Source organism: Urocitellus parryii, chromosome 6, assembly GCF_045843805.1.
Source record: "Urocitellus parryii isolate mUroPar1 chromosome 6, mUroPar1.hap1, whole genome shotgun sequence".
Taxonomy (NCBI): Eukaryota; Metazoa; Chordata; class Mammalia; order Rodentia; family Sciuridae; genus Urocitellus; species Urocitellus parryii.
Genome location: NC_135536.1, coordinates 72,161,907 through 72,188,321, shown reverse-complemented (window position 1 = coordinate 72,188,321; position 26,415 = coordinate 72,161,907). Strand labels below are relative to the sequence as shown.

Sequence of the window (26,415 nt, the reverse complement as noted above, 5' to 3'; positions counted from 1 at the left end):
TCCATTTAGTTAGGAAAACACTGCTTAGAAATTCTGTTAAGCTTTGTCAACTGAAGTTGCCCTGGGTGAAAGACTAAAAACTGGAAATTTGGGTGGATGGATGGATATTAGGAGATGATTTTGATATGGACAACAGAGTTGTTTATTTTAGATGATTGGGAAACTCTGCTGGTATTTCAGATTAATTAAAAGAAAGTCACTCTAATGAATTTCTAGTCCAATAACAAAAGCTGAACAAGAAGGTTTGGGCTGGGGATGTGGCTCAAGCGGTAGCACGCTCGCCTGGCATGCGTGTGGCCCGGGTTCGATCCTTAGCACCACAAACAAAGATGTTGTGTCCGCTGAAAACTAAAAAATAAAATTAAAAAAAAAAGAAGTCTGCAGGTTTAGCAGCAGACTTTGTCTAGAAAATGGAATATAGTTTGCATTGCCTACAATAAGGGAAAGAAAGGGAATAGTATAAGACACTAAACCCTCAGTAGTAAGAAGGTAATGACTATTTCTCCTAGTCAGCCTCTGCTTATGGGATTTCTTACTTCTTATTTTTGTATCGAATGAAAACATGCCTGTCAGACAGAGACGATTGGCGTGTAGGTGGTGGTGAGTCAGGTTGTGGCATTCTGCGTAATGACTAAGAATGTTGGCAGAGATCTTAGAGGCTGGAAACCTTCCAGGTTTGTTCTCTGTGTGTACACATCCCTTTTGGGGTTTAAAGCTCTCTGTTGTTTTCCATTTCTGGCTTTCCTGGCTGGTGAGGAGCAAGTAATAATTCACTGAATACACCTTTATTTAAACTGAGAAAAAGTCTTATCTAGCTTTTCAGATTTCTAACTACCACCATGGAAACAAGGTACCAATCTCAGGGTCATTGCAGTTAAAATTTAAGAGTTGCGTTGGCAATTCCTGATTCCCAGATGTGATGGTGGTTTGCTTTGATGGGGCTGGATGTGCGTAAGTTTAGTCAGTTATCACAGTTTCACAATTATCAAAGTGTAATTTTCAATTTTAATTTTGCTACCAAAGTGTCACCCCCTCCTCCCCCAGTTCTCCATCTGCCTTGTCTGGCCTTTTCCTCTCCTCATTGTGCTTGTCCCCATGACTGCTGACTTGAGGTCTAGTCACTGGCCTCTTCGAGGTCTGACCTATTTCTGGTGCTGTGAAGTGGCAAGGGAGGATTCAATTCGGAGAGGGCATTGTTAATGGTGGTGTATCCCTGAGGTAAACCATAGGGGTGCAGCCTGCTGGGCCTGCCGGAAACTCCTAACTGGGGTTAGGCTAGGTGACTTGGGCCTGGTGGCTGCGGCAAATACCAGAAGTATCTAATTTGAAGGAGAAAAGTCAGACTTGTCTGAGTAATAATAGGGTCGGAAATTCTGCAAGCTCTTGACATTGAGTCAGATGGACGGTTAGCTTGTCAAGGACCATTAAAAAGCAAAACAAAACAAAACAAAAAGATGAAACCCAAGTCACAAGCATACACAACACAGTGAGTAGATGAGCAGGAGAATCCTGAGGGACTGTGGGCTTCTGTTTCTTAATTCTCCATTGGGCCCCATAACATTCAGTGTCCTCGTAACCTCTGTCTGTATGTGTATTTGTATTATGTAAAGGGTTAGCTTCACTCATCAGAAATAGAAATCCTGAATTGCTTAGGGATTTCTTGCTACCCAGAAACTTACCTTCCAGCTCACTGAAATTTATCAGTTTGGTCGATTTTCAAAGAATAAATGCTTTAAATATTGCTTTGGAGGGTTTACAAATAATGTTACATTTTAATGAGCTAAAATCCCTAAAAAGAGTTTTTTTTTTTACAATGTGTTAATCTTTCTACTCCTTCAAGACCCTTATTGTATATTCTTTCAAAATTCCTTCCCTTGTTTTATCTACCAAATCAATCCATTTCCTTAGATTGATTTGTGCTGTGCCAATTGTTTTCTGATTTATGTAGGTTTCTCTATAGAACTGCCTGCTTGCTCTAGAGTGGTAAACGGGTGGGATTTGTTTGTGCAGAAGCTTTTCACAGTGGGGCTTAATAATGTGCTTTGTTAGGGGTGAGGCCTAGACTGTCGTTCCCACCGCTGGGTTTCCCTCAGAGGTCCTGTCTTCTTATAATAGTAAAAATGTCTTTTCTCCAAAATATCTTAGCTGCATAAAGTACACATTTTGTAAATATATAAAAGTATAATTAATATCTTCTCCAAAAGGAGCCTGTAGGGTTCTGTCTGTTGGTTCCAATTTTCATGAAACTTGAGCTTTCTGTGGCAGGAATGAGGCTTAGTGCACGGTTTCTCCTCTCATCACTTGCTAAATCATGTCCTTTAAATGATTCTCAAAACTCGAGCCAGAAAGAATAATATAGCAAAGAAGAAAGATTCTATAACCAGTGCTCCTCTGTGTGCTTCCTGGGTCTCAGCTGATGACCTTTGGTTGTTGATTTTGGTGGAAAGCTTGGCTGTTGACACACAAGGAAGCCAGTGCTCCTCTGTGGTGCCTCCTTCTTCATACACTTCAGTTCTCCTCTAAGCCAACTCCCTGATTTACCTACATTTTCAACCAGAATTTGATTTTCTTACTATGAACAAGACTATTTTCTCTGCCAGATCTATGTAGGAATTGTTTGTTTTCCTGGAGCACCATTAAAGAGAGAGAGAGAGAGAGAGAGAGAGAGAGAGAGAGAGAGAGAGAGAGAGAGAATGAATGAATGAATATGAATGTGAATGAGAATTGCTGGGAATGGAACCTAGGGCCTGGTGCATGCCAGGCAAGCACTCCAGCACTGAGCCACACCCCAACCTGGACTTGGTTCTTAACAGCTTTATTGGCATATAAAGTGTACTTTATGGGTCATAGAATCCACCTATTATAAATGGAAGTTTGGGCTTAATACGTTTTCACAGTGGTGCTACTGTCACCACTAGAGCATTTCCAGACTCACCTCCGCTGTGTCGTCCGTTTGATCATCTTCAGCCTTCCGCCTCCGACCAACACTGACCTTTCTGCCTCTGTACCGTTGTTTACTTTATCTAAAAAAATTCACATGTAGAGGTACTGTTTGAGATACCATGATCCGAATTGCTTTGTTTCCCCAGTTTGCCTCTTTCAGTATTTTAATGATCAGAATGAAAAAATCTCCTGTAACATTACTTTAAAGTAATTTTAGAGGTTAAAGAAACAATCTGTCAAAGTGATTCTGAAATTAGTTTGTATCTCATTGTTTTTTCTCCTTCCTCTATCGCTTGTGTTTTATTTTTCTCTGTATCCAGCAAGGAGAGCAAGTAACTGGAAAGGAGAGAAGGAAAAGCAGCCCACCTGTTTTATAACTAGAGCAGCACTTTATGTTATCCAGGAGTAGAATCTGTGGGATGGACAATAGATTTCAAGCTTTTGGAAGCCAAAAGTAAAACTATATACAGCTTCCAGAAGAAACCATGGAATGTATTTTTTGGCCCATAAGTTACAAAGATTTAAGACTTAAAAGCACTAAGTCTGAAAGAAAAATCTTGATAAATTAGATTTCATTAAAAATATAAACACCTGGTGATCAAAATATACCCCTAACAAAATGAAAAGACAAGCCAGGCTAGAAGTATTCTCAATACTTGTCTCTGACAAAGATTGTGTTTCCATAGTCAGAGTTTCTTTAAGTCCATAAAAATAAGATAAGCAGTTTAATAAAAAATGGACAAGAGATTTGAATAGGTACTTCATAAAAAGAACACATATAAATAGCCAATAAACATGTGGAAAGTTATAGTCAGTATCAGTTGTCCTCAGGAAAATGCAAAATAAAACTTCATAGAGGTTACACTTCCCATAAACTGATATTGCTAAAATTAAAAAGACATAGCAACAAATGTTGGTGAGAACGAGGAGTAACTGGAAATGCCATATTTTGCTGATGGGAATGCAAAATGGTACCATCAGTTTCTAAAGTGTTAAGTGCTACAACCACTTCAGTGTATGCTTTTGCCAAACTCAAAAATGGTGTGCTTAAGATCTGTACATTTCACTATAAGTATATTTTGTTTAAAAAAAAGGGGAAAAAAAGCATAGGTTTTAATCTTTAAAATACACTGATTACAATCACTGTATCTTACAGCATCCCTTCCTATGCTCCCTCCTTGCCGGCTTCCCTACCTTCCCCACTTTCCTCCTTCCTTACTGGTGTTGTTGGTGGTATCTTTTTGTTTGTTTTTTGTTTGTTTGTTTGTTTGTTCCTGCTGTGTCAGAAGTTGTTTTAGGGACTGACAATTAGTGCAAAGATGAATAGAGCAAATTGAGTTCCTGTTCCACTGGAACAAGTTCCTAGTGGGAGTCAGACTTGCCAGTAACATAATGGTAGCCCTGCTACATACCATATATACCATAAGGCACAAAGTTGCTACCCGTCCCAGGAAAGGAAGCATGGGCTACCTGTAGGGAATAGTGATTCCCTGGAAAAGCTTGGCTGAGTAGGATTGCTCCTTAGAAACAATGGGAAGGGACCTCTGGGAAAAGTTTCACAGGTTGTTGTCCACTTGTGATCCCAAATGCTGGAAGTTGCTACCCTCTATGGAATTTGGAATTTATCCTGAAAAGAAAGGAACTGTGAAAGCTTTGTGTCATCTTGACTTCCTAACTAGAGGATAAATTCCTTAAAGGCAGGGTGTGTCGTTCATTTTTGTATTCTTTATAATGCCTGATGTTGATCCCAGAATGGGCAGGACAGCCAGGAAGTGTTAATGGATCTCTTAAGGCTGTGTGATAGTCTCTTATAGTCTTACATTCTTGAATGAGTCACAGCTGAGATGTTTTGGAATGAAGGGGCGAGAGTCTTATTACATCCCGGACGTTGTGCCTAGGCACTCCCTAGATTAAATTATTGCCTAATTTGATCTGTCATACTTGCTCAGAATTCACCAGTGACTTTTGATTATTGCTCTGAGGATAAAAACCAAAGTTCAGAGTGGCTTTCACAGCCTCCATTCACTGTCTCCATTGTTTTTTTACCTCCTTAATTCCTGTTCATCTATAAACTGTCACTTTACCTTGCTGGGAAAGCCTTCATGGTCCCATCTTTCCCACAACAAGAAGGCTTTCAAAATCTTACCATGTGATCATCCTGTGATTGTGTGATTTCTCTTCTGCCCTCCTGAGAAGATGATAGATTTTTGTCTGTCCTGTGCCTACATAATAATGCCTGGCATTTAGTTGGATATTCAACAAACAACTAACAACAACAACAACAACAACAAAATTTTGGTTGCAGGAATAAATCATTGAGAAAACTAACAGGAATATATTACTGTTTTGTCTTCAGATGAAGAAATTAAAGTTCAGAGGTTAAATCACTTGTACAAGGTTGCATAAACAATAAGGGCAAGGCCTAGAACCCAGGGATGTCTGCCAACAAAACCTCCTTCTTTCACTCACAGACACAGAGCACATGGAGACTTTTCATGTCTGCATCAGTGACGTGATCCTGCGTATCTGCTGGTTGGTTGACAGAATGAACAGTGTGGTGATTAAGAACACAGGCTCTGTAACCGGACAGCCTGGACTCCTCTACCTTTTCCACTATCTGCTGGCTTTGGTGCCTTGCACACACTGCTCAATTTATGAAAAATGGGATAATATTATCCACTTTAGAATTGATATGAGGACCAAAATATATCAATCTACATAAAACATTACTATTAAGCAAATAGAAACTGCTCAAAAATTGTTAGCTATTATATATTATTAGTCTGTATTTATTCCTTTTTTTTTTTTTTTTGGGTGGTGCTGAGTATCAAAACAAGGGCCTTGCACATGCTAGGCAAGCATTCTACCACTGAGCCATACCTCCAGCCCTGTGTTTCTTACAGTTTCCTTACTATAACCCAAAATTACATCCAGAGACCCTATACCAATTTTTAACATTTTGTTTTACTTTTTGAAAATTTTCTTTTTGCCTGAAGCCATCTGCCCTTAAGTTGTATTTTATCTGTGCTCAATTTAAAATCGGTAATTTCTGTGTCTCAGCAGAAGTTGTCTACCTCTAACAGCAATGTCAAGTACTATTAATACCCTTTGCTGTGAATTTCTAGGTTCACACTTTTCTTCACACGTCTGCTCAGTTAGCAAAAACTGTTATCGTGTAGTAAAAGATGCACTATTAATTGTGCTGTTCTCTTCTCACAAATCGCACACCTTTTTCCCCCAAACTAAGCAATATATAATTGAGCCATTTGATTAACTGACCAATTGTTGGGAAGTGATTTGTTACTCTTATTTCCCCCATTCTTCAATAGATGAGAGCAGGTGTGACTTGTAGGAAATTTAAAAAGGAAGAAAGGCAAGAAAATAATCACTTCAGATCTATAACAGTTGCATGCCAAAATTTTAACATTTTAAACATGTTCCCTCATCATGGAATTTTCTGTAAAAACCCTTCATTCCTTTCCTGGTTATTCATTGTTGAAATTGTTAATAGCTAGTTTCTTGTGGTTAGGATGTAATCGTGTGTGTGTGTGTGTGTGTGTGTGTGTTTTAACTGTTTACCTTGCTCTTAAAAGAAAATAGCAACTTATTTGTGTTTACATGACAAGAGAAATATCTACAGTACAGTTTCCGCCCCGTGCCAGGCATTACTACATGTTTAGTTGATGTTGCTAATCTTTGTAAGAGAAATAATATGCCCATCCCGGAGAGGAGGAAATAGAGACTTTACAAGACTGAAAACTTCCCTGGGGAAGTTGGCATGCCTTAGCTCTGGAGGTGGAGGTGTTAATGAGATCTGGTGTACAGGGATAACTAGAAACAAGCCTGGCAAAGCAAGTTGGGTTATAAATGGAAGACCTCAAGAGTCAGGCTGAGGAATGGATAATTAGTTTTTCAGGTCCTGTGGAAGTAATGAAGTTTTTTGAACTGGGAGCTTGAAACAGCACCTGTGCTCTGTTGACAGGGCAGTGATTCTAAAGTGTGGTCTCCAGACCCAGCAGCATCAGAAACACCTGGAAACTGAATAGTAACGTGTATGTACGTGGCTTCTCCCACCTGTTCAATCCTAGACACTCCGCTTGTTGGTGGTTTAAGAAGCACTCCTGGTGATTCGGACGTGCATTCAAGTTTGAGAACCACTACGTTAAGAGAATTCTAGCAGTGCTGAGTAAAGATTGGAAAGGCAAGGAGGAGCAGTGGGAGGCCATGCCAGAAGCCAAGGGAGAGGTTATTAGGGCATAAGTAAGTTCGGGTGACTTCACTGGGAATGAAACAGAGGGAAATAATAAGATTTTTCAAGGAAGATGTAATAGGACTTGATGACTAAATGGTGGTAGGAGTATAAGATATGAAGCCAATATTCTGTGTCTGCATGTCCACATTGTGGGAGAGCTGCAGATAAACACAGAAGCCTCTTGGGGTGGGAACTTGTTCATACTCCTCAGGAACTGAGACCTTACTGTGCCTTAATTCATAGCTTTTAAGTTTTACCCACACCCACCAATTTACTACGCTTGACTAGATAACTTTCCCTATCAGAATGAAAAATTACCAGCTGCTCAACATTGACTGTAGACTGAGCTCTTAGGAATTGCTAAGAACTTTTCTCTGCATGGTTTATATTCGTTATCCTATTGTATTTCATTAGTTATTAATATCAGTAAATTGCCCTCCTTTACTATCCAGTCTAAGCTACACACTACTATAGTTAATGTTTCGAAACTCTGAACTGAGGAGCTAAGAGTCTAGACTCTGCAGTTAGACAGCTTGAAACCCAGCACCATCATTTAGCAGGTATGTAGTCTTGAGCCAGTGACTTATTCTTCAGCCTTAATTTTACCCAGCTCTTTTACAATGGGATTATTATCACCGTGTGGATGTATAATAGAGAATGGACCTCTTAGGGCCATTGTGAGAACTAAATGAGAAAATGTCCCACATGAAATGCTTAGGGAATGTTCATTGTGGTTTATGGTGATGACAATGTCACACTCTTCCCCAAAACGTCATTGGCTCATCTTGTTCAAGAGAATGAACTCTGTATTCCAGCACATTAAGGCTCTCTACAAACTGGTCACACTCCATCTCTCAGACCTATTATCTGATAGGTTTTTTTGTTTGGTTGGTTGGTTTTGGTACTGGGGATTGAACCCAGGGGCGCTTAACCACTGAGCCACATTCCCCAATCCCTTTTTATATTTTATTTAGAGACAGGGTCTTACTGAGTTGCTTAGGGCCTCACTAAATTGCTGAGGCTGCCTTTGAACTCGCAATCCTCCTGCTTCAGCCTACAGAGTCGCTGGGATTACAGCATGCACCAACATGCCTAGCTTATCTGATGGTCCTTTGCGTAACCCAGTGCTTCAACTAATCTGGCCATGGTGCCTCTAATGTACCAAGTTTGTTACAACAGCATGGCCTTTTTCCTGTGGCTTTGTCAGTATTTTGTCACTGTAACAAGAATACCTGAGATTATTAACTTATAAAAAGAAAAGGTTCATTTTGGCTCACAGGTTTTGAGGCTACAATTCATGATCTACTGGCTCCATTGTTTTGGGCCTGTGATAAGACAGCACTTCATTGCAGGAATGTGTGGCTGAGCAGAATCACTCACCTCAGGGCCAGGAAGCAAAAGAGAAAAAGAGGCAGAGACTGGATCCCATCATCCCTTGTGGGGACATACTCCCAGTGACCTAAGGGCTTCCCATTAGGTCCTCTCCCAAGGTTCCATCCCATCCCCATAACACCACCCTGGGGACCAAAGCTTTAGACGCGCACCTTTGGGGCACATTTCACATTCATAGTAGAGCAGTTGCTCCCCCACATCATGTCTGGGCCCTCCAGGGCTCAGCCAGTCAGTGTTTGTAGTTGACCCCAGAAACCCCGGATTTATTATGATTAATCCCAAACTCCTTCACTTGATGGCCTTCACTGCTCAGTGGACCCTACAGAGCTATTGGCATTAGCTCAGGATGATTCTGCCAAAGTGGGGCCCACTTCTCTTCAGTACTTCTGAGGCTGTGCTTCATCCATCCTGTTGTGCACAAAGCCTGGTCCGGGGCCAGGACGTGCTCTCTCAACAGTAGTGACACACACCTTGATAACAGCTTTGATCTTTTCCAGACTCGTTTAAATATGTGTTCGTGTTTTCTTCCTTTCTCCAATGATATTGATAATGTTCCCTATAGGAGTCACATTTAATCTATGACATATTAATTATTTTCTTTCTTCTTAGGATGAACTTGACCTCACAGACAAACACAGGGAAGCCATGTTTGCACTTCCAGCTGAGAAAAAGTGGCAAATATACTGTAGCAAGAAAAAGGTAAGGTATTCATTGTGATTCTCATTTTTGATTCCCTTTGCTCTCCCATTTGCCCCACCTGAACTCAGCCCTTTGTAATGTGAATGTGTGGTTAACGTGTCATGTTGTGGCCTTGGTGCCATATGTGGCCACGTGCCAACTCCTTGGATGTTGTTTTTGTCAACACTGCATTGTGCTCCCTGACCCCATAATTGTGTTTGACTGCTACCCCAAATAACACTGGCTTATAGGAGAAATAAGCGTCCCCTGCTCTTTCCACAATAGTTTGTACAGGTAGGTCAGGGTGAGCTTCGTGGATCCACAGCCCTCTGTGACCACCTTCTAGCAACTTTACATTTCACTGTCTCTAAGGTGCAGCTTGACGTGGCTCCCCAGTCATTTCATAGTCCAAACCAAGAATACAGAAAAGAGACAGAGAGGGCACAAATTCCCCCATGCCGTCTTTTAGAAACATGTTTTAGGAGTTATATACCTTCTATCCTCTTACATATCTGTATCTCGCTGCAGACAAACAAAGTCTTTATTCTGGGCAGTCACTTCCCACTTAAAAGCTGGGGCTTCTGTTACCTCAGGCGATGGGAGAATGGTCCTGGGAGCAGTGAAAATACTCTTATTCCCTAGGACTTAGAGAACTAGGCATCACTCCACACACTGCATCTCCTGAAATAAAGTTCCTCTGCCATCTCCCTAACCCTGTGGCAGATTCTTAGACTGTCCCCATGTCCATTTTTTTGGACTGATTCAAAGGTTCATGGCCTCGTTTTGCCACTTTTTTCTTTGTTCCAACAGAGTCTTGAACCAAGATGGGTAAGTGGGAAGGGCAGAACTAGCACCTAAAAGAAATGCTGTCTCCAACAGGCAGGGAGCACTCAGATCATTCAGTCTTGACCTAGAAAAGAGCATCAATAACAGTCCAATATCTTTTTGAGAACAGAGTGAGCCAGGGAAACTGTCTCTTAGGTAACTAGCATGCAGTTAGGGACCCCCACTTGCCCACACAGCTGTCTCCCAGCACCTTTGCCCCCTTGGCTGCCTTGTGTCACGTGTGTGCCACCCTCCCAGGGGCAGCTCCCAGGACTCAGTAAGGGCTTTCTCTAGCACTGAGCTTGCACACTTGTCCCTCCCACCTGACTCCAGGCCACAGGTTGTAAGGCACCTTGTCTTTCTCATCTGTAACTTCAGCATCTGGGCCTTTGAAATGAATTCACGAAAACTGGCCCACTGAATTGTGTTGTGTAAATAAAAATACTGAATACTGTTAATAAAAAAATGAAAGCATGTTTCATTTCCTCTCTGAGCAATGTAATTGGTCAAACTATGCATCCCATTTGGTTCTGATAACCTTTGCCAGGAAATGTGTCCAGCTGTAGCTTCTCAGTATGATTGCTGAGCTGCTGTCACATCAGCCCAAATCAAAGTCTTCAGGGTCCTGATCCAGTAGTAACCAGTAAGACATCTTTGTCAATCAGTGTATCATTGTCCTCTCCTTTTCTTCTCTCTTTAGACTTATAGCCAACTGGAAAACTTCTCTTTTGTTGAATGGATTGTCATGCATAACATATAGATAAAGATTATATATATGATGTACATTTTATATGCATATATGCAAAATACACATATATGATATATACCACAAATATTATATATGTATAATATATATTATGTTGTGCATATATTATATATGCATCATACATATATAATATATATGTGATATATATTATATATGTATGATTAGTATATATATATGTATGTGGGTGTGTATATATATATATATTGCATATATATGTTATACAGGGAAGGGAGGAGGTTTGTTTTTGTTTTCGAGCCAGGGGTCCCCTAAGTTATCTAGGCTGGCCTTGAACTTTCGAATTGCCCTGCCTCAGCTTCCTGAGTAGCTAGGTTTCAGACATGCATCACCATGCCCCTCTTGATAAGGAATTGTAAAATGAAAATAAAATGTGTTCAGCTCTCACACTGAGAGTATTGTGTGGTCTTTGGGAGCAAGGGTCCTTTTCACTCTGCCACCTTAAAGGCCTGTCACTAGGACTGAGAAAGAAAAATCCTCCTGTGCCTCTGTACACAGAGGGCATTGTCTGTTTGGTTCCTCTAGTGCAGATTTTTTTTTCCGCAGGATGAGCAAACAATACAAAGTAGCGACTAAGAATATTCACTGGCCAAAAGGAAAGGGTAAGAAAATGGGAGCAGCTTACTGAGGTGAAAGTTTTCTTCTTTCCCAGATTTTATGACACCCTTGACAGCAATTGAAAGTTAATCATGGAAACTGCTGCCCCTTACATTAGTGAAGGCAAGCCCTGGAGGTTAGTAATGACCTCGGGCTCACAGCTGCTGCTCATTTTTCAATTTTCAGGTCTATCAGAGCCCCTTGCAAGCTTCATCTCAAGTGTGCATGATGGGGTTGGCTGTTTGCAGGAGGATGGAGATGGATGTGGACTTTGGCCTCAGAATCCTGTTTCTGATGCCTGCACCTGTACCTGTCTGGCTCACATGATCTTGGGGGATGCCCTTGTGCTAGCTTCATTCCAGCACCCTAGGTTCCTGGTGTGGCTTGGTAAGGGCATGGCTGAGAGGGAAACCATTGTAACTCCTTAAGAAATCCCATGGTCTTATAGATTTTCTGTCTCACTTTAAAATGAATGATAGCATGGCTTGACTAAAGATTCTCATGGTTAGAACTCCTCAGGCTATTTAAACAATACTATGCCTGTGGTCCCAAACTGAACTTCTTAGACGCTGTGATAAATAAATACATCATGAATACAAGGACACAAATATTTCACTAGATACAGTATATGATGTTTGCCTCTTCAGATAATAGGTGTCCAGAGAGACAGATTGTCCATTCTCAGAAGGAAGCACCATTGTGTCCGTCTTCGATAGTAAGAAGAGATTCTTTTCCTTGGAACATCTCTTGTGTAGCTTTTTCAGGTCAGGCCTATTACCAGCAGGCCATACCGCATCCATTTTTTCAGGCTGAGGCAAGCTACACCCATGGCTTCTTTGGATTTTCTGTCTTTTGTGATTAGAACCCAGGGCATTCCAGACATTCTCCCACAGAGTGAAGCCATAGAGCAGGGATCACTGAAGCCCACAGACGGGCCACAGGAGCTGGTGGAAAGCAGGCTCTCTGTGTGAATGAACAGAAGTCCTGGAAGCAGACAAGACTGGGACCTGAGCACAGGGCCAGCCCTCTGTCAGCCGAAGGCCTCTTTTCCATCAAACGGTGACTGGAGTCCCAGGAGTGGCTCTCTGCTTATCAACTCTGTGTTCGTTTATGAAACTTCTCTAAACTTCTCTGGTTGGAAACTAATTTCCAGAGCCAAAATGAAAGCAGCAAAAGTATTTCTGGAGCTAAAATGATTGGAAAGAAATTAATTGGAATTTTGCCTAATTGAGTAATCTGGGGGAGAGTCAGAGATGGATGTTGTGGCCTTCTTGAAAGTCCAAACAAATCTCCAACAGTTACTGGACTGGTCGGTCGGTCCTGGTTTGTCATAGACAGCAATCCATTGTCAAATTTTTAAACTCTCATGAAAGGTCCCAAAAGGTCCCCTTAGTGGGATGGGGCGTGTTTTCAAATAGGAAATGTTTGTGGTTCTTATCTTTAAAGGTAATTCCCTTTTTAGTTCCAATCACAACATACTCTTTTGTTTAAATGAGGTTTTTCCCAGTCTGAAGCCAGAAACTGCATCTGTTAACAATCTTTTGGATTTTAAACTGAAGCTTTTTAAACAATGAGCCATCTGACCACGAAAGGCATCTGGCTATGCTTTATTTGCTTATTGTTAACATGATTTTTAAATCCTGGGAAAAGTAAGGAGTAGGTCTTCAGAGAGGTGAAAATAAACTGGTGTACACACTGTATTGTGCTGACAGCACTCTTATCGGCACAAGAAGGAATCTTCTTTCATTGCTGTTCTTCTCAGGATCAAGTGTACTAGTTGTGTCATTTAACCAGTCCCTAAAAGTATCCAGAAAATGCTTTTTACCCCTTCTCAGGCCTCAGAGTTTGCAAGGAAATAAATCGAGATTCAGACACCTAGTTTAACCACATCAGGTTCTTGAGGCCAAGATCACGACTGGGAAAAGTTGCCTAATTTTCCTCCACTATTTCTGGCTCTAAAGCCAAGGCTTAAGTAAACAGTATTAGCTTCTTTATACTACATTTCTGTGTTTGGAGGACCACTTTGGTGAAGGTGAATTTCCACTCTCTTGCTGAGTGTATGTTTGATTCTAGCTTAATTAAACCATTCAAGATTCTTGCCTATCCTGGCTGCCATTCAGCTGTGGGTTTTCTGCAAACTGCTGAAGTAGTGCTAGGTACATTCTGAAAACATTTAGGGAAAATGGCTTTGGTTGTGTATCCTAAAGGGAAAACACTCCTCCCCATAGAAACAAGTTCTCCTTTCACAACAGGCACACAAACATGAAAGTTGTCATGAGTGCGGGCAAGCAGGACGCAGTTCTTTCAGGTCCTCAGGAGTTGGGGGCACCTACTTAAAGTACAGGGAGCAAGTTTTTTTGATCAAAACATGACTTAAAGGAATATATATATGTAGTGGAATTAAAGACAAAAGGAATCATCATTTTTCTACATGACAATCAAATCAGCTGAAAAACAAGGAGATGAAATGAGACATTAGTCCTCTGGTTGTTCCTAGTCCCTACTGAGAAGCTGCCATGGGTGGACGAGGAACAGAAGCAATGGCTTTGCCCTTTTTTTTTGGGGGGGGGGGCGGGTAGGTAGAGCTGAGGATCAGACCCAGGGCCCTGTGCAGCTAAGCAAGCACTGTGCCACTGAGCTATACCCCCAGCCCTATTTCTAGACTTCTCTAGAAGCCCTATTTCTAGACTTCTATTTCTTGTGTTCTGCCATGAAGTTTCAACCTATTAATGGATTCCAATTGGCATTTGAGAGATAAAGGCTTAAAGAAAGCTACAGAAGCAGTCATGATTAGAAATGAAATTTGCCCCTGGGCTCAATGGTTCATGCCTATAAACCCAGTGACTCAGGCTGATATGGGAGAATCACAAGTTCAAAGCCAGTCTCAGCAAATTGGCAAGGCCCAAAGCAACTTAGTGAGACCCTGTTTCAAACTAAAACAATTTTGAAAAGGGCTGGGCATGTAGCACAATTGGAAAGTCCCTTGGATTCAATCCTTGGTACCCCCCCCCCCAAAAAAAAAAGAAGAAGAAGAAGAAAGAAATGAAATGAAATTTGCCTGTCCATCCTCCTTGGCCTCTCTAAAAGATGCATGGGGGACACATAGTGGCCTCCGACCATGACCATCTCTAGACTCTGTAGGCTCTGAAACTTTCTATCTCATCTATATATTCACTGGCATCAGAAGATGAGGCTTTGCTATATAGTCCTTGATTGGAACAGTAAGAAATTACAAGCTTTGGACGTTTGGCGTTTCACTCAGTGAGGTTGCACAGTTGGTGAAGGGCAGGTTGATGTGTGATTTATTAGTCCTGTACTGAGTCTCTTCTCTAGCAAAGTTCTTGGCTGGATTTCTGAGGATGATTAAAGAAGTCAAACCTCATGGTTCTGGTAGGAGAAGCAGATAAAACCAGATGACTGACTTGTCATAAGCTCCACAATGAGGGAAGCAGACAGGCGGCAGGGCACAGAGGATGGAGCACCAACCTCTGGGGGATGTGGCTGGGGCCACCATTTTGACCACCTGTCGGTTACACCCGGGGGAGAGTTGATGTTGTCATGCTTTCATTCCATCATCTAGAAACTGGCTTCTTCTCAACATTTGAGCTAAGTTCACATGGACTGTACCCTTCCCCTCCTGGTTTGCACTTTGTTCTCTGTCCCTTTTGCCATTGCTTCACCAGTCACATTTAGACTGTTGACCTTTTCTGATTGTTGCTAAACACAATTTGCAGGGCTCGTTAGGAAATCTGTAAGAGGCTGGCCTCTTGAAACATGAAAGCATTGTGAAGAAAGACTAAAATAACTGAGATTTGTTCAGCCTGCACAGGAAAAAGTCAGGAAGAAACTTGAACCCAGGGCGATGTTCTCCTGGTATACCCCAGAGAGGCTTTATCTGCCAAAATGGTACCAATTCCACTTGGTAAAGAGGAACTGCCCGCAAGCCCTTCCTATGAAAACTATTCTGCCAACCTGTCCCTTCCCACAAGGGCCCACTGGTCCACTGGTCTTCCTCCATGATTCAGGGACTGGAGGGCTAGTGCCTGTCCCCACACTGCACTGTTGGTTCTGACTCACTGACGCACATGCCTCACTGCTGGGTTAGTATTTCAAACATTGATCTAAGTATGAGATACTGATTGATACCTACAGATGGTGACCAAAACCATTTGGTAATGTCTATGCAAGATCTTCAAACATTCCCATTCTAGGAAGTGATCAGAGATACAGACAAAATTATGTGTGTGGATTTTCTTTGTAATGTTTTCTCTAAAAGAAAATGATTATAAATAACTTAAAGGAAGATGGTTATATGATGATACACACCAACAACAGTGTCTTATAGCCAGTGAAAAGTCATGTTTCCAAAGGAACTTTAATAACATGGGAAACTGCTCAGCTAGTAATGTCAAGGTTGGTTTTTTTTTTTTTTTTTTTGAGAGAGAGAGAGAATTTTTTAATATTTATTTATTTTTTTAGTTTTCGGCAGACACAATGTCTTTGTATGTGGTGCTGAGGATCGAACCCGGGCCACACGCATGCCAGGCAAGCACGTTACCGCTTGAGCCACATCCCCAGCCCTAATGTCAAGGTTTTAAAAAAAAGATTAGTATGTATGTATGTAATTAGTACGGTCACAAGAGATTTACCCTTAAGTAATGATAGAGACTAGCTAAATGGTCTCTGCAAGGCTGCCTTTGCATCTAGTTCTGGAGCTCAAGTTCACAGAGCAGACAGTTGGGAAGGGAAGGTTGGATGCGAAAGGTCTGTCTGTCCTGTTGCCTTTGACTTTGATGAGGGTGACCTGCAGCATCTAGGGCCCTTAGTCACAGAGTTCAACACACACTCTGACCCAGAAGAAACTGAGGGAAGACTCAGGGAAAGGTGAACAGTTGCACATCTGCCCATTCATCTACTTAAGGGGGAAACCCTGAAGTAGACTATTGGGCAGGAGGGGAAGAGACCCAGGGGAGCAGATAACCAAGAACTTCAAAATGGGTCGCGATACTGCCACCCCCAGCTCTCACACGGGAATCTCTCCTAGGGTTCACCCTACCAGAAACCTACAGAAAGGATGCAGTTCAGACAACTTGAACACTATTACACCATCACATATTTCTAGGAACATTAGGAGGAAAGCAAATGTTATTTAAAATGGAACCCTGAATGTTGTCCAAACCCCTGCATTGTTTCCTTTGTCTAGCTCAGAGATGCTTCCTTCCCTTCACCTCATTTCTTTACTTTTCCCTGCAAAGTTCAAAACAAAGATGATCAAACACACACAACTTACAACGTGTGTGGAAAATTTATTTATTAAAAGAAAAAAATAGGAAAGCAAAATTAAGTTTGACTACAGAGCCCCAATAAAGGACTAAGGGACTCTAAAACTTAAGAAAATCATCAACGTAATTCAGACAAATGCAAACCTTAAAACTCAGCAATCACAGTATTTATCTCAGACAAACCTGAATTAAAATTGAAAAGTACATGTGAGCCTTTAAAAATGATTAGAGGAGCAAACTACAGTGCAGTTAAAATTGTATTGATGGAATAGTACATAGATAGATAAGAGAGAGAGAGAGACATGTAGCATTTGAAGCTCATAATGCTACTGATAGAAATATAATACAGAGTTATAAATCTACCAACCAACTCGGTCCTTTGTGTATCAGAGTCATTCAGAATTAATAAAAAAGGAAAAAATATAATCACTATAATTGTAATCATTATAATTTTATTAGCATATTGATTTTATTTATAAAACAACCGTGAGATATGTTTCTATATTTTTCAAAAACTCTTTCCAATAAGTTTATGTTCACACATAAAATAAAAACAAAAATAAGAGAACAAAACCCATAGATGAAGCCATAGATGAAGCCATAAGCTATGCAGAGTTTTGCATTACCAATTATGTGACTGTGAAAACACGATGATCTTGACCTAGTAAGATTCCTCCCGTTTTCTGCTTATGTACCCTCTGAAGGTCTGGTTCTTATTGCCCTTGAACTCCTAAGTGGTATACTCTCAGAGATAGTGACCCATTTTATTGTTTTTAATGGAAGACAATGTTGTCAAAATGAAAATCACATTTTAGATTTGAAGTATGAAATACTGTTCATTCCAGGATTCTCTGCCCCTGATTGTCCTTAACCAAAATTATGGTTTCAATAAAGATTAATTCTTGAGTTCTTGCCTCCTCTTCCTGTATTCCCTCTGTTTAATCAAACCTATATTTCCTCTGTTCTTTCTTTTCCTTCCATCCTTACTAATTCTGTGACTCCGGCTGGCCCTACTCCCATCCCTTGCTTGTAGAAGATCCCAGTTTGCAATTTCATTAAGTGTTGCTTCTTAATGGGAGAATGAAGATGTGGTCAGTGAATACGCCCTTAGGTGGAACCAAAATATAGTTCGGTTTTCCTTCTTAGAGAAGTGAATAAGTCTAAAATGTTGTTTCTAACTTTTGGAGAGTTCTGTTGGAGTACTACATTCTGGTTCTGTAGAGTCTTCTGTTAGAATGGATTATCTCCCAAAGTCTTTCAGTCCAGAGAACTGAACACAAGTTTCCTAAATTTTGTTCACCCCTCATAATTGTTCTAAACTGTGGTATAATGTCTGTGCAACACTATTTTGCACAGACTTTATGCTGCAGTTATATATTACAAACAAAAGCCAAGTATTAGTTATGGGAAATACTTTTCATATTTAAAGACCATCCCAAAGTCAACTGGAGCCACAGGACACTATTTACTGGTTATACAATCTCTCTGATTTCTCTTTCCTCCTCAATAAAGTAAGACCAGTTTCACAGAGTTGTTGTTAAAATTGAATGAGATAATAGATTTGTAGTTGTTAGAGAGCTCGGAGCCTGGTGATGTTAGCTGTTGTCACAGTCGAAGATAGTATTGGCAGCTGTGTTCCTCACGGTAGCATGGACCAACTTCCTTTTGTCCACCCATATGCCAACCTGGGGGTCATCACATCCTTATTCAGAAGTGATGATGTCTGATTTTCTCAGAAAAGTCATGAGAACTTCAAAAGCATCTTTCCCTTAATTAACTATAGGTCATTTCAGAGGCAAAGAAGGTAATTTAGGAGAATATATTTTAGTTAAGGAAGAAGATCAAGAAAGTCCTTACAGTTAGCACCAGAAATTGGTCAAATGAAGATCTGTTTGTGGCAAAAGATCTACAGCAATGGTGAGCAATCTGCAGTCCCTTAGCTTCTGGGTGGGGCCCTGGACCTGATTTCAGGAGCACCTTTAATTATGTTTGGGAATACGGAGGCCCAGAGAAAGTCAAACCTCACTTCTTCTCAACCATGTGCCATAGTGCCTTAGTGCTCATTGACCTGGTCTAGTCCATGGAAACACACACTGATCAGGTTTGCCTGACAGACCATTTTTGGCACCCACTAAAGTCAAGTTTGGAAAGTGGATCCATGTATGGGTTGAGCTGCCTTTTAAGACAAATTAAAATTAAAAAAAAAAAAAACAAGAAACAACAACAACAAAAAAGAAAAACACTGTCTGCTGCCTAGAAAAGTGAAATGGTTGATGAATATCTTTGGTTTTGAAATAAGAGTATTTTTAAATGAAAACATTATCACTGCTATCATTTGCACTAGGGGAAAAAAATCCCTTTATAGAACACAACCCCAAGAGGTTCCGTGCAGAGAGCCAGTGAGTAATTTACTAGGTTCAAGTACCCTGTCCCACCACAAAATGTGTTCAGAGTTTCAGCATTATAATTCAATAGTACAGTCTAGTTGTATTCTATCTTCAGTTAAGCTAATAAAACACAACTTCAATTTGGGGGGGAGAGTAAAAGAATGTTTCAGCACAGTTATAGATACTGTTATTGTTAGAGTCTTAAACCTAATCAACAGAGCAGATGTTCTGGATTTCAATAAATTGGAAGTCTATAATTTCTAAAAAAGAAAACTAATAAACCTCTAATAACTTTCCCCTCCAGCCATGGAAAACACTATTATTTCCTGGTTGATTATTTAATTTTTCTTGTGAAAGTTTTAAACATACAAAAAATGAACTATAATAACACTCATATTTAATAAAAAGCTAAAATTTTGCTGTATTCACCTAAGATTTCATTTAAAAAAGAAAGAAAAAAAGAAACCTTTCAAAATATAGTTGAACCCCAAAGGTGACCTCTATATTCTGAAGTGGTATTTTTTTCCTTGCTCACATATTTATAACCTTTCTCTCCCTCCCTCCCTCCCTCTCTCTCTCTCTCTCTCTCTCTCTCTCTCTCTCTCTTTCATATACACACACACATACATACATACATACATATATATTCATAAACTATATGTAGTATTCCTTCATTTTAAGTGCTATATAGTGTTACATTTTATGAACATGGCACGGTTTGTTTTTATCTACATTAGTGCTTATTTTACATTTTTCACTATTTGAATTCTTGTGTGTATGTTCAAAAATTTCTCTAGAATAGACATGTAGCCATGTGGTTACTGAGTGGTTTGATATGAACAGTTTCACCTTTAACTGCTTTCCAAAGTGATTGTAGTAATTTATCCCTGCTGTGAACTAGTTGCCAACCCTCTGTGGGGTTGGTACTGTCTAAAGGAAAGAAATGAGTATCCTGTGGCTCTCATCAGTCACTTTACATTGAATGTTCCTAGTACAAGATGCTGTCATTAAAACTCTTTAGGTTTCCTCTGTATGTCTCAGAAAGCAAATTGAAATTAAAAATTACTAGAGTAGAAAATCATCATTAAAAACAACAGCCCAAACCCAAGGTTTAGAAAATGAAAAGCATTCCATTCAAATACCGGTAAAGCTATGCAAAAACACAAAATATTGCAAGTTTATAAAAAATAGACAATTCACTTAGAATTATGTTTATTTGGTTTGACTGCAAAGGAAACTGCTCTCTGTGTGGTTCCGTCTTCCCTCTAGATCTCTTTGCACCCTCAGTTCCAGATCCAGGCAAATTGTATTTCCATCTTTAGCAAGTTCTTGACTGATATATGCCGTCACCAAACACAGGAAGTTCCTCAGAGTCATTTGCCACTTCCCTGGTTGGTGACTGAAATGCAGGTGCAGCCTCGGCCTGTCTGCACAAACATTTTGAAGTTCTCTCCTCCACCTGTACTCCTTGATTCCGAAATTGAGGGGTCTAACTTGCCATCTGCCATTACCTACACACTGAGCTCCTTACGTACAAGTTCCTGAATTTGGAGGCTATTGATTTTTCAGGCTGCAAATACTTTATTTTGGCTTTTGAAGCATTGTAAAGACAGTGAATGTGCTTCTGCTTCATGGATACCATATTTCTCTTGTGCTTCCTAATACATTTCGTCAGTAACAACCCTTTCTTTGGGCTTTTGCTTTCTCTGTAATTAGGGAACACCAGGCTGAAAGAGGGAAGTAAGCAATATATAGCTGAGAAAAAGTAAGACATATTAGTTGGATGACTCAGTTATGTGGTGCCATGGGGAGCTTGGGGCTTGTATGTCCCATGGAGCTCTCTTGAATAGGAGCTAGAGAAGCAACTCCCACAGCTTTCACCAGGTTCTTGTCACTCATGCCTATATTGGTGCTGCAATGAGAAGAACGCTCTTGCCGAGTCTCCATTCATTGGAAGAGTCTTGGAGCTCTGGATTTGAATGGAAGCTCTGGGAACGCAATGGTTCTCAGGGGCTGCAGAGCGTCTATCTTTGGGCCCCTCAAATCATTAATTCTTAAGCAGGTTCCTTTTGACAGCTCTGGATTGCATGTCAGTTGCAGAGGTTTGAGTCAGTAACTGTCTCGGAGCCCTCCATCTTTGTCATGGAGCACTTAGCAACAGGAATATTGTAAAACCAAGATAAGAAATGTGTGGGCCTTTTAAGCCCCTTGCCCGTGTATGTTGAAGCACATAGGCACAGTTCCCTTTCATTTCCCAAATTCTTCCACAGGTGGGGAATTTTATTAGGCATGATAACAGACTGCTGCAGTGTCCTATAGAACCCAAAGTGAGTTTGGTTAAGAATTTTGAGAAAGTGGTCTTGGTAACAGCTTATCTTTGATAGAAAGGGATATCATGTATCTCGTATCTGTATCTGAGAATATACAAGTAGCTATTCATTCTGGTTAGCACCCCAGTGAACCCTCAAGACACACAGCATATAAGACACACTGGACTAGTGCACATTCTTTGTTACATTATTCCTTTAACATCCTGACTTCCTGCTGTTGTTAGTTGAATGGGCTACAAATAACCTTAAGTATAGCTGGCAAAAAAAAAAAAAAAAAAAAGAAAAGAAAAGAAAAAAAAGAAAGAAAGAAAGGGAAAAAAAGATTTATCTCGATTTCTAACTCTGAATAATTGGGAATGGAATGGGAGCCTGGAAGACTTTGAGAATGATTTAGTAGTGATGAATGGTCTCAATATGAAGTAACATGGTAATTGATCAGCAATGCCTGCCATGACACATGACAGGAGAATGTGGCATATATAGCAAATATTTGCCATCCCTGTCCCCTGGCTCTTCTTTTCCCCAGATTATAGTCAGATTTAAGTAGAATATTCCATACTTTTCCCTTAGGTCTCTCCTTTGTTCTCAGCAGACTCTCCAAGTGCTGTGGCTCCTACTTTAATAGACAGATTGCACCAAGCCTTCCTGACTTTATTAACTCCAGGAAATAGGTTTATGAAAGACATCAATGAAAGGAAAAGCCCCCCTTTGGAAGAACGATGAAAGAAGAACAAAAACACACTTTTCCTGAGTCTTTCCTATGTATATTTATTGTGTTCTTTTCACTAATAGCTCCAATAATATCATGCCTGATCCTATTGATTCCATTACATTTTTGGTACAATTCAGGCTTCTTCTCTTTGAAAAGTAGGAAGAAGCTTTTCACTTCCAGTGAAAGTTAGAATCTGCCACTAATACTTCTAATTTGGGATTCTCAAAATTCCTTACACTGTAGGAACCTGGTAATTTGTGGCACTAGGAATGGGCTACAGTAGAAAGTCTACTGAAGAATACCACCCTTAAATTATAGTGTCTTAAATTCTGTTATTCTTCATTGCAGTGCAGAGCAACTTTTAACTTGAACAGATTTCAGATGGTATCATTTTGTTTGTCTCTTCTATTTCTAAGAAGGATTCAGTGGTGATGAATGATCTCAATATGAAGTAGCACGGTAATTGATTAGCAATGTCTGTCACGATACATGAGGGGCAAAACTTCCACATAATTAGATGCTTCTTGATAAAACCGTACCTTCCAACTGATGGCTTTCTTTTTAATTTATTTTGCCAAAAAGGCTGTTCCTAATTCAGTAGTACATTGTACAGTCAATGATGGCTTAAAATTAGAGTCTTCACTCTCCTTGAGGACAATTAACCCTGTATTAGCATTTTTTGCCATCATCCTGAGAATGCTTCCCTGAAAGCAATATGCTGTTAGGTGCTTAGAGTTTCCCCATTCTCTTCTTTTTTTTTTTTTTTTTTTTTTTTTTTTTTTTTTTTTTTTTTTTTAATATTTATTTTTTAGTTCTTGGCAGACACAACATCTTTGTTGGTATGTGGTGCTGAGGATCGAACCTGGGCCGCACGCACGCCAGGCGAGCGCGCTACCGCTTGAGCCACATCCCCAGCCCACAATACTGCATCTTACTGTTTATATTTCTCTCCATTTTGAATGGCACTGTACTGTGTTTTGTCTAAGTTTCGATAAATTTTAACATTTTTCTTCTACACTACTGAGGATTGAACATAGGGGTTCACACATATGATAGGCAAATGCCCTATTACTGAGCTACATCCCAGCCCCAAATTTAACTTTTATAATGAATTTGTGTATATTATATACCCATTCTCTTCTTAATTACTATTTTCCAAAGGGTCCTCTCTCATTATAGCTGGCATTAAGCATTATATTGCAAATCATAAACACACTTTGATTGTTTTCCCAAGAGCAGGTTACCGAACATCAAAACCTGCTTTACGACATTCTGAAAGGCTGGTCTAGTAGCAGCAAATCTGGTAGCAAGATGTGAGGCAGCAAAGGCCATTGACACCACTGATTGGATTTCCACAGTGCATAAGAGCTTAGTGATGTGTGTCCAAACATGTTAACTTACAAACCAACTGGACCAAATGGAGCCTGGGTCTGTAGCACCCCATGGTGGCATGTGGGTCAAAGATTTGACTCTTAACAGGCTCCATGGAGTCATTTATTTCATGTTATTGCACACACTCATGTCGTAGGCAAAGTGCCTGCCCGCAGGGGAATGTGGGGTGGTATCACCTCTGAAAATAATATTTGGAGAATGTTTCTTTTTCTTTGTCATGAAAATGAGGGGGACTTGTCATCTAAAATTGGTTTCAGATGTTGGAGTTGTAACCGATTGAAAGTTTTAGGCTTCAGTCATATTCCAGACTTTGCCAAAGAAATGACTTGTTAAAATAAATAAAGTCAATGTCTCATGGTTTGGGAAACTGACTGTAAAGGCTTAGCTCTTAGTTCTAGGCGAGGTTTGTGGCTGCCTTCTTAGATACAGCAGCACATGAGATGCATTTACTTCTCTGAATTCTGTAGCAAATGACTTTTAAGCCTGCAAATCTGTGATGTCAGTTGGGACTTGTTCAGGAAAGGAGAGGGTGGTGGGACAGAGTTCCTGAACTGTTTCAGAAATGTTGTCATACTCCTGTTCTTTATTGTTGCTGCTTCTCCCCTCAGGATGACTTGATATCTTTAGAGTGCTGCTCTTCTTGCTTTCCTGATGTGCCATGATTTGGGGGAGAACAAAAATGATAGCTGGCTAAGAAGGAGCACAAGCCTGGTTTTTCATGTGCTGTCTCATATCAGGCCATTCAGAAATCATGACTTTTATCAGTGTAAGTAAAGATTGTGACACCTAGACAATACCAGGGTAACATTTTGTGTTGGCAAGGAACTGTTTCAAAGCTTTTTATTCCAATGGAATTCAGGTATGATTGCACTTAGTCTTTATTTTGAAGTTAGTAGATACATTTGTAAACACTGGGATTTAATAAAAGTACAAGAGGGCTAATTAAACTTGACCATTTATAACATGATGATAACAAAGAGTGAAATGTATCAATAGGTAGAGTTATTGCTAACGATACTTGCAAAGGCTTAGAACTTGTCAAAATAAGTTAGTGATCTTCTAGGAACATCTCAGCTCTGAAGTTTGAAAGCATGAGAAGTAGGGCCTGCTAAGTCTTCATGGATCACTCACAAGGAAAGAAGAGAATTTAGTTATTTTATTTCTGTATTACAACATCTAGAATAGTGCTTAGCCCATTATAGAACTCAATAAATATTTACTGGATAAGTAAAGTGATGAGAAGAATGAACACAAATGACTTTTATAGATTCTATTCAGCACTGTGGATTATGAGCATGATAAGAAGGGATTCTGTTCCTGTTCTACATTTAAGAAGTCTGGACTCAGCAGTATTGTGTTAATATTGCTGTAAAATTACACTGTCTTCCTAAGTATTTAGACTTTAAAACACTGCCATGTCCTTGGGATTCAGTAGACTATGTATCAGTCTAACATGACATTCACTCCAGACCAAAGTGTTAGAGAGAAGTAGACAGGTGTGGTCTTCTTTCAAGCCAGAGGGTCTAAACTCACTGAGCTCATGGCTGTATTTATGACTAGCACAGGAATCTTTATAGTACCTCAAATATGTGACAAAAAACTTCCCAGGGGAGGATAGAGGGCCAGGTGCTCCCTTTTAGAGGAGGTGGAATAGAATGGTCAGGAGTTCGGTGGTCTCAAGTTAGAGATTCTGATGCAGATAGGAATGGGTTATACACCCTAAACAAGGCAAGATGAACAGAGCAAGTTGAGGTGAAGTGGTCAGAATGGAGGAGATGTTCTTGGGCAAGAGCTTTGGGCAAGTCTGAGCATTTAGGAAATTTAAGTTTCAGGAGCCTGGAGCAGAATATTAGTCATGCAGCATGGCTTCTTCATTATACCTTTGTAGAGTCTGTCTTCTTCACCAGGAAACACTAGTCATGCATCCTTTATTTGCTAAACTGCAGCTATATTGAAATGGATGGGAGTGAAAATGTACTTAATATCCTGTCTGTAGCACTCTTTAGAGTTATCTCTGCCTTTCATGTCTTGAGCTATTTTGCAAATCTAAATAGCTTAACATTTTTTTAATCCAAAATTGATAGCATTTCAAATTATTATTACCAATTGAAATGCAAATTGTGTCTGATGCAATTGATTATTACTCTTGACTTATTTTGCATCTGTATGTCCACTCTTTGAACTTTCTTTTGAACTGATTATACCATCTTACTAGTTCCCTCTTTCATTAATGAATTCAGTAAAAGCTTTGACATGAGTTCATGCCATACTTTTACCTTTAAAAAAATTCTTTGTCAACATAGAATGTTAAATAAGTGATATAGACGAACTAATGTATTATAAGTTATTTTAGGTTGCTAAGCCCTCCGAATATTTTCTTTTGTAGCATATGATAGGCTAGCATATACTACAAAATAAAATATGTGACATTTTTTATGGGCTCTATTAGGCTTTCTACTTGCCTAGACCAGAGAAGGGGAGGGAGCAGAGTTCTGGGAGTCAGAAGAGGTGTCAGACTTGACTTGCTAAATGGAAGAAATTCCTAGATTTGTGAAGGGGTGGATATACAATAGAGAAGCAGAGACAGCAAAAGTTTAATCTGGAGGTAAGAAAAATGATACTCTAAAGAGGCTTAAACTTCCCACGAAGTTTCTTGGCAAATAGCAATCATAGGTCCTATTCATCTGTATTCAATTCTGTTAACTTAAGATTTTTGTTTTAGAGATAAAGCATCCTTAATCTTATAAAAAGAAAATCAGTTTTACTACTTCGTTTATGGCCAACTTTGTTAAAATAGGAATTCTTAATAAAATAAGAACTGTACATGTTTAGTTCTACTTTATA

General features: G+C 39.9%; 1 protein-coding gene across 1 annotated transcript in view; it reads left to right on the top strand.

Annotated features, from left to right (window-relative positions):
- Positions 1-26,415, top strand: part of Daam1 (dishevelled associated activator of morphogenesis 1) — a 166,314-nt gene that overhangs the window by 78,574 nt on the left and 61,325 nt on the right. Inside the window, exon 3 of the mRNA XM_026410057.2 lies at positions 9,197-9,286. Within this exon, the coding sequence (XP_026265842.1) occupies positions 9,197-9,286 (90 nt within the window). The remainder of the gene's footprint in view (positions 1-9,196; positions 9,287-26,415) is intronic.